This window comes from Amborella trichopoda, chromosome 3, assembly GCF_054954075.1.
Source record: "Amborella trichopoda isolate Santa Cruz 75 chromosome 3, AtrichopodaSantaCruz75HAP2 v2.0, whole genome shotgun sequence".
In the NCBI taxonomy this organism is placed as follows: domain Eukaryota; kingdom Viridiplantae; phylum Streptophyta; class Magnoliopsida; order Amborellales; family Amborellaceae; genus Amborella; species Amborella trichopoda.
Window position 1 is genome coordinate 60,985,565 of NC_142338.1, and position 9,291 is coordinate 60,994,855.

Sequence of the window (9,291 nt, forward strand, 5' to 3'; positions counted from 1 at the left end):
CTAGAAATCCACCAAAAAGGGCACATGGTCATTGCAGCTTTTCTAGAGGAGAAAACAAAGAGATTAGTCAATGTCGTTTCAAAGCGGCCTGAATTACCGCTCTAAATTTGGTGGCCCTGCAAATTTTGTACCAGAAATGGCATTTGTTTGGAAAAACCGCTGCTTACTCTAGATCAGCTGTAAGGATAATGGCTAAATCCCTATTATTATCCAATTCTTCTCCCAAAATCCTAAACTTTCTCTATAAATATACCCTCTCCCTTCTAGTTCATTCCCCACTCCAAGGGTGTTAAACCAGTTTTGCACTCTTCTTACCATATGTGAGTTCTCTCTCTCTCTCTCTCTCTCTCTCTAATTTGGTGAGGCTAATGCCATTCATATCTCTCTCGAGATTTTTTGATGTTAATGGCATTATCCTTGCCTTGTTTTCCAAATGTGATATGGGTTAGGCTTGGTTTTCCTTCTGTATTTTTTTTTTTGGGTGAGCAACATAGCTCATTTCCTTGTCATGTTTTTTCAAATGCTGATATGGGTTGGTTTTTGTTTATTTATTTATTGATTGGGTGGCCAGAATAGCTCATTTATCATACCTTTCAATTTGTGCCTACCACCTAACCTTTTCCAAATTAAAAAAAGGGAAAACAATGTGAGTACTGTCTTTTTCTCTCTGTACATTTAGTGAGATGAATGCATGTTATAATGGGTATGGGATTAGATTCTTCGTTGTGGGTTTTGTTCAAATGTGTAATATATCTTGGGTTGGGTTTTCTGAGTTTTGAGAGCTACTTTGGTTCTATCTTTCAAGGACCTTATTGTGTGGGCATATCTTCGTTTTTTTTTTCTTGGTTAATGTATGTTTTATTTGACAATGGCCTAAGTTTCTTCTGGTTCTATAGATTTTTTATGTGTAAATGTTATCTTTGTTCATTTCTGTTTAGTTAATATCTTGCTTAAGCAACTAAGGATCAGAGCTTTTTGTTCTCTGGTCTTCCAATTTTTGAAGTTACTGTTTTGTTGAGTTCTATATTATTTTGATCTTTATTGTGTTTCATGATTGATCTTCCTAGTGTTTTCTATTTCTAATTTGGATATTTTTTGTGGATCTTTTCTTATACCTTGTCTTTTCTCTTTCTAATGATTTTTTCTGAGTAATTACCAAAAGAAAGGATTTTTACTGAATGCCCCATTCTCTAGATATATCTTGGAGTTTTCGGTAACAGTAGATTGGCATAACATGTAAACAGTTTCCTTTCTTTTCTACATTTTAATTTCTCTTTGGATTTTCCAGATATTAACATACATCATAAACTTGAAACCATTCTCACCATCCGCATTTCCTCAGCTTATTCTTTATCTCTTAGTTGTCTCTCTCTCTCTCTACATTATCAGAAAGACTGAGTAATGTGGTCTTTCTAGAGTCATATTTGTAGCCTTTTTCATTTAGATTTCCTCAAATCATAAGAAATATTTGGCTTGTTTTAACACTGAATGAATATTTACCTCGATTTCTTATGATCTACAGAAACAAGAAATGGCTACCTTTCAAATCCGTATATTCAGTCTTCTATGCCTCTGTTGCTTAATATCAATGGGCCAAGCTCATAATACTCCAGTGTATAAAGATCCAAAGGCATCATTAAACAAAAGAATCCATGATCTCATGAGCCAGATGACTTTGGCTGAGAAGATCGGTCAGATGACTCAGATCGAGCGCCAAGTTGCAAATTACAGTGTGATGAAAGAGTATGCGATAGGTAAAGAAAAACCTTTCTTTTTTAATTTATGATTATTTATTTGCTTATTTAATAATAATAACCTTTCGAGAGCACAGGTGGTTCACTTATTTCTGTACTTTTTTTGTAATTAATTCGTGACAGTTAAATGGTATCTCTTATAGTTTGGTGTTTTTGTTCTTCCCATTAATATGAATCTGAGTCTGAGAGTTCCAAAACCAGATAATTTGGATAGAGAGGCTTCAGGCTAAATTTCCAATTAGAAAATTTCAACTGATCCAAACTAGGCGCACTCATTACAGATTGGTGTGCATTATGATTTGCTAGTTTCGGGCTAAAATTTCTTATTTGAAGGACCCAGTATTACCCACTCTCCCCAAAAAAAGGCCCAGTATTTCACTTTTGAGTCCTTGCATCCTAATTTAAGTACTCTTTCCTCTTTTAAAAGGCCAAAAAGCATCACAATCAATATTAATGATGCATGTCGCTTTTGTGAGAGTTTTTAAGACCTTATCTGCAAATGTAAATTTGAACGTACATATAAATTGCATGATGAAGAAGTGTTTTTTATATGAGCATTAAAAAAAATGTTTTCTTATAAATATAATGTAAAAGTCTATGAAAAATTCCAAAAATATGGGAAATTTTGTCTTTCTTTTTCGTTTTAATAATTTTCACACCTTCATATTATCCCATTTATTTTAGACATTTCGGAGAATTTAGGTGTCGTACCAATAGGCGATAAGATATAGAAAGTAGACTTAGGTTGGCTAAAAGGCTAAAAAATGAGAAAAGATATGGGGACTTATGGCCTCACTGAGGGTATGGCCCTTAATAGAGCTGAATGGTGGATCATGATTTGTGTAGCTAACTCCAATTAGTTGGAAAAAGGCTTTGAGGTTGATGTTGATATTATCCCATTATTTTGTTTATTCATTATTTTTGCTATGAACCAAAAAATTCGAATCCCCCCATAAATTGGTTCCATAATAAATTCTCCAATATGAGATTTTAACTGGATGATTAACTCAAGGAAAGGTTTGTCACCATGAATTTAACTCTATTTTTCTTTAATTTTCATGTGTTTCGTGTCTAAAATTGTGGGTTTCGCTCCTCTTTGTTCTCTCAGGCAGTATCTTGAGTGGAGGTGGGAGTGTTCCATCTCCTCAGGCTAGTGCCGCTGTTTGGGTAAACATGGTGAATGAGTTCCAGAGAGGCGCTTTGGCCTCCCGCCTTCAAATCCCCATGATCTATGGCATTGATGCAGTTCATGGCCATAACAATGTCTATGGATCCACAATCTTCCCTCACAATGTGGGGCTTGGAGTAACCAGGCATGTACTGTAAATTTTACCAATGATTTCTCAAACTAATAGAAAAAACTCTTAAGAGTTCCTCTGCTTTGTCTTTTTTACAGTCAAGTAGTTATTTGGGCTTTTTCACATGCTTAAGTCATTTGAAGGCCAAATGATATCTTAACTTACAGTTTTCTGATCTTACCTTAATTTGCATTGTTATTTATTGTAAAAAGATAAAAAGAACCTTTGATTCCTTTATTGCTTCTTGATTCTTATTGTGAGAAAATTGTTATTTTTATAGGGATCCTGATTTGTTAAAGAGGATTGGAGCTGCAACTGCTTTGGAAGTCAGAGCAACTGGCATTCCTTATACTTTCGCACCTTGCATTGCGGTAAGGACAAGCTTGATCATTATATGGTGATTTGGATAACCAATATTGAGTTTTGCTTTCTTTTCTTTCTTTTCCTAGTGATTCATTTTTTTTGTTTTTTTGAATGGTCATAACCCTTTGGTTTCTATTAATCAGGTTTGTAGAGATCCTCGTTGGGGTCGATGCTATGAGAGTTACAGTGAGGATCCAGAAATTGTCGAGGCAATGACTGAGATCATTCCAGGATTACAAGGAGATGCACCCAAAAAGGGTGTGCCTTTTGTTGCCGGAAAGTAAGTCTCCTAGGACATTGAACATAGAGAGAGAGAGAGAGAGTAATTAGGATCCACAAATTCGATGTCCTGTGTTTGCGATGAAGTACTTTTCAGAAACATAAAAGGCACCACAGCGAGTAGTGTTGTTTTCAACTAAATCCATGCTGTCACCCAGGACAAAGGTTGCAGCCTGTGCCAAGCATTTTGTGGGTGATGGAGGAACACACAATGGCATCAATGAGAACAACACCATTATTGATCGCCACGGTTTGCTTGCAATTCACATGGCTGGCTACTATCACGCTATTATCAAGGGTGTTTCAACAGTCATGGTTTCATATTCAAGTTGGAATGGAGAGAAAATGCACGCCAACCGTGACTTGGTCACCAATTTCCTCAAGAAGACCCTTCATTTCAGGGTAAGAAAACCATCCATTCCTCTGAATCATTGCACTCTTATTACACATACCTCGCAACATTTGAGTTCTTGATCAATAACTATATCTTTTCTTAGTGTTTGAAAACACAGAATTGGGTAAAGGGCAGTTCCGAGTCAGCTGGCTGAGTGCCGAGTCTAATCAGTCAAGACTCGTGCTAGAATCACTGGCTTCTTTAAAGGCCCTGGACAGGCTCAGTTGGGACTCAGTGAAATCTTGGCTAGACTGGGTCAAGACTCGTGTTATTTGACTCTGGGTCATCCGGAACACACAGGGTACCTGTTCTGAGTAACTCGGGGGTGAATTTTTAAATGCTATATTTTGTTTAGTATTCAAGGGTTTATTTTAAGAACCCCTTCCATGCACCAGCCAATATACTCAATCCATCCCCCCCACCCTGCCAAAAAAATGATTTCCTTTTTCAATTAGTAGTATTAGACTTTTCCTGGTACCTTTAAATATTTTGATGCGAAACGACCTCACATTATCCTGTAGTGTAATCAATCTTATTTCATGTTTAGAGCACCCTTTGTGCAAGTTATTTTAAAACCCTTTGTTAAAATCCTTTCAATTATTAATTAAGTACTTGGTGGTTATGAGCGCTTACTTCTAGTAGCTATTGCCTAAAGCAAGTGCTGCGGTTGCTAAACTAAATCTGTAGTTTCTAGTAGTCGTTAGTACTTGATGCACTATAAGTTTTATGTAATAGGCTTTTAACTACAAACAATTGTTTCATGCGGGCTGGACCACATTTCTTCAATATGCGGTCCAGAGGTATAAAGCATCCATCTTAAAGATGGATGCAAATAGGTGGTCCATCTAAAAACAATTGTAACTAATGGTCCAAAATGTTTTCTTAATATAATTATTATTTTTAGTTTTCAATTTTTTATTTATTTTTTCATATTCATGATCTCCATATTAAGGATTATATATTCTCTAAAAATTAGGATCAAATTATATTTATATTTTATTGCCAAGCCTGCATTTCTACAATATGTGGGCTCGCCGCATGCTAACTGTGTCCTTTAACTAATGCATTGTGACTTGACTGCTTTTTCAGGGTTTTGTGTTCTCGCTGCATGCTAACCATGTCCCTTAACTAATGCATCGTGACTTGACTCCTTTTTCAGGGTTTTGTAATCTCCGACTGGCAGGGTATTGACCGGATCACAAGTCCAGCCGGCTCCAACTATCCTTACTCTGTCCATGCCGGAGTTAATGCTGGCATCGACATGGTTAGTATTGCCTCTGAAATATCTTCTTCTTTTATCACACAATTAATCCTACTCAGAATTGAAGTGTAATATGGTGAGGGTTACTTCTATCATCTATGCTATATTCTCACCTCAATTTAGTAGAATTATTAGGAAGTATGAGAAATACCATGGTCATGTAATGTTTCTTGTTCTCTGCTGTTCCTTTTGTAGATTATGGTTCCTTACAATTTCACGGAGTTCATCAATGATTTGACTGAACAAGTTAACAGTAAGTCCATTCCCATGAGCCGGATCGATGATGCGGTGAGAAGGATTTTGAGGGTCAAGTTCCAAATGGGCCTTTTTGAGAATCCCTTGGCTGATCTCAGCTTGGCAGACCAACTTGGCAGCCAGGTTAGTCTATCCATTAATTCCCAAAATATCCACTGTTCGTAATCTATGCACAATTTCGTTCTATTTGCATATCATGTTAGTCTTCTATTGCTCATAGAATCACAATTTCTTTTTCTTTTCCTTTTAGAGGGAAGTTTATGAGGAAGATAGGGAGACATTGCTAATATAATTTCATTCAACAAAAAATCAAATGTAGATAGTAATATGATGTGCAATATGATCTCTCTCTATCTCACTCTCTCTCTCTCCCTCCCTCCCCTTGATGATCTCCCTTGATGATCGTTTGAAGTCAACAGTATTTGAATAAGCCATGTTTTGTTTTTGAGCAGGAGCACAGGGAGTTGGCAAGGGAAGCAGTGAGGAAATCTCTTGTGCTACTGAAGAATGGGAAAGAAGGTGACAAGCCTTTGTTGCCTCTTGATAAGAAAGCTCCCAAGATTCTAGTTGCAGGAACCCACGCCGACAACTTGGGTTACCAGTGTGGTGGTTGGACTATCCAATGGCAGGGACAAAGTGGGAATACCACCAAAGGTATACACTCTTATTTTTTAAATGCTTCCTCTCTCTCTCTCTCTCTCTCTCTCTCTCTAATTAGTCAACTTCCCATGTCAGGTACCACTATCCTCACTGCCATCAAGTCCACTGTGAGCCCCTCGACCCAAGTGGTCTTCGAAGAAAACCCAAGTGCGAGCTCCCTTAAGGGCCAGGACTATGATTACGCTGTCGTGGTTGTGGGCGAGACCCCTTACGCCGAGACAAACGGTGACAGCATGAATCTGACCATGCCCGAACCCGGTCCCACAATCATCAAAAATGTGTGTGGATCAGTGAAGTGCGTTGTTGTGGTGATATCTGGAAGGCCTATTGTACTCCAGCCTTTCCTACAATATATTGATGCATTGGTTGCAGCTTGGCTTCCTGGTACTGAGGGCCAAGGAGTGGCTGATAATCTCTTTGGGGACTACCCATTTACTGGAAAGCTTGCTAGGACATGGTTCAAGAGTGTAGACCAATTGCCCATGAATGTAGGTGATAAGCACTATGACCCATTGTTTCCTTTTGGTTTTGGGCTCACAACTGAGAAGACTTCAAGGTAGAGAAACTGGGAGTTTGTGTCTTGTAAGTTGGGGTGATGGGGATTAATCACTTATTTTTTCTGAGAATAAGTGGGGGGAATATTGATGTAAAGGATGAGGAATATATTTTAATTTATTGAGTTTTAAAGGAAATGAATGAGTTATTTATATGCATTATTAAGTAAAAAAGTTTGTTGACTTGCTGAGTTCTCTTACAACATTAGAACTTAGATTTACTAAAAGGGAATTCATCATAATGTATCCAAAGTTTATCTATTTAATATTTTATCTTATGTATAATATAATAAACCTCAAAATTCATTTGGGCTATTCCAAATTTGATCAAAAGAATGATTGGCAGTGTGAAATTAGAACATAAAATATGGATAGAGATGTTAAATAGTTCAAATCGTAGATGCGGTTTGATAAATTTTCCACTATTAATATTAGAACATTAAATATGGGTAAATTGTTAAATAGTTCAAATCTTAGATTTTATTTAATAAATTTTTCATGGTTAAGAGATACAAAGGTTAATGTTAATATAGACTAAATTAGGGGAATATAAATTCATTTTAACCCTTCTTATAAGCAAGGATGGTGAGAAGGGGAATAAGGCTAAGAGTGAGAATGTAAGGTAACCTAAAAGATTCCATGTTTAACAAGGTAATAGCTTGTACAAGGCTGAGGCTCTAAACAATTAAAAAGTAAAAGGTACTTTCAAATAGTGTCGAAAGATGTTGTTTTACTGAAAAAAAACTTGGTTTAAAAATTTATTTTTATCTCTAATTATGAAGTTTCAAGTTTAAAAAATAATGTAGATAGAGTAAATCTATAAACACTTGAAAATCTTGAGATTTTGACGGTCTAGAAAATGCTTTACATTATCCACTATTTCCAAGACTAGAAAATCCATTTTTTCTCATCTTTAGAAGATTGATTTGAGGATTTTTGGGCATTGAAACAAACTCTTCTAAATTTTTTAGATGTTTAGGGCCTCACTTTTATATAAACTTTTTCCTATTTAAAATGGCACTCATATTTAAACTCTCTTTGAAACAACAAATTACCATAGGAGAAAAAAAATCCCCAATTGCCCTTCCCAAGGGTAATTGAAAATGTCATGAAACTCATATAGTATCTCTAAAGACATGTTTGTCTGGAAAAAGTTCTAGCCTTAAAAGCCAAAACTTCCCATTTTTTTTCCTCTGTTAGGGGCATGTAAGGGGTGACTTCTATTTTTTCCCCAACTTTCAGAACCTGAATTTCCGAAAGTAAGGAAAAATATAAAAGCCTCCCTTTCCCTCTATGAAGCCAAAACTCTTAGACGTTTCAGTTTTGGAAACTAGAACTTCCTCCGAAACAAACACGCCCTTGAACAATGCTCTGCGCTCTGTACTCGTCGTTTGAGGGTAAATAGAAAATGAGTAATTAATCATTAAATCTAATATTTATTGCTTTCCCTAACTACATATGGGATTATCTCAACTTACAAAGAAAACTACATATGAAAAAGAGACAGACATATGAACATATATGTTTAGTAGCACGTGGTTATAATCAAGCTCAAACTCACATATAATTTTTTCTCAAACTTTATCCTAATGGACAGATCTCACATCCAATAGCTATGACAATTATGACATGCTTTTACCAAAATACAAATGATCTTGCAAACTTTAGTAGGGGTAGAAACGGGTCGGGTCAGGTCCCGATGGACTTGGACCTAGAAAATTGATATTGGACTCGGATGTGGACCCAACTGTTGGGTTTATGTGGCCTTTAAAGGTTTTATGAGTACTTGTAAAATGAAATGATATAGTGGAATATGAACTCAGTGGGAGTGTAATCCCTCGTGGACCATATTAAACAAACGATGTTTGTAGATACCGGATTGTACTTGACGATCTAGACCAATCGATTGGGAAAAACCCATATTACCTAGGCATAAAGAACAAATCGAAAAGGGTTCGAATGTGTTAGCCCTTGATGAGGTCAGAGAATATGCCTGGATGAGTGAGCCGAAGGACTGTGTGACCTTTGTGTGTGATGGTAGCCTACAGAGATAGGGGCCAAAACCTCATGTACCATCACATGGCATGCATATCGATAGATCATTCGGGAAAGCCAGAAATCCACCTTTTAGGGTGAAGCGTATGCATATACGAGAGATACCCATATGCGTTATAGAGCTATGGTCGCATAAGGTCTTAGTGACGTTGACTTGTCTCTAAGGGAGGACCTGATATCCACAGACTGGGATTGCGATTCTTTGGCTCATCGGCTGGACTTTGGTGACCCGCTAATGAGCCCCTACTTGAACTGTGGGTCATGGGAAACACTAGATAGGTCTGATAAAACAAGTGTAGTCTGTGATCTGTAGTCTACAGTTGAAAGTGGAGTGCCCCATGATTGTTGATTCCTAAACCATATGGATCTTTTTCCCATCAAATTAATTTAAATGTATTTATTTTATAATGAAAATTAT

General features: G+C 36.7%; 1 protein-coding gene across 3 annotated transcripts; it reads left to right on the top strand.

Annotated features, from left to right (window-relative positions):
- The first annotated feature begins 277 nt into the window (after positions 1 to 277).
- Positions 278 to 7,131, top strand: LOC18421559 (uncharacterized). 3 transcript variants are annotated; one of them, XM_088861990.1, is made up of 11 exons: positions 278 to 320; positions 572 to 646; positions 1,523 to 1,754; positions 2,863 to 3,067; positions 3,333 to 3,423; positions 3,559 to 3,695; positions 3,853 to 4,096; positions 5,248 to 5,352; positions 5,545 to 5,727; positions 6,057 to 6,258; positions 6,340 to 7,131. In XM_088861990.1, the coding sequence occupies exons 3-11, from the start codon at positions 1,532 to 1,534 to the stop codon at positions 6,822 to 6,824; spliced, it is 1,875 nt and encodes a 624-aa protein (XP_088718116.1). In that variant the 5' UTR covers positions 278 to 320; positions 572 to 646; positions 1,523 to 1,531; the 3' UTR covers positions 6,825 to 7,131. The 3 variants fall into 3 exon arrangements, with proteins under 3 accessions (XP_088718116.1, XP_088718114.1, XP_088718115.1); XM_088861988.1 differs by lacking the exon at positions 572 to 646; XM_088861989.1 differs by lacking the exons at positions 278 to 320; positions 572 to 646 and adding an exon at positions 684 to 851.
- The last annotated feature ends 2,160 nt before the right edge of the window (positions 7,132 to 9,291 follow it).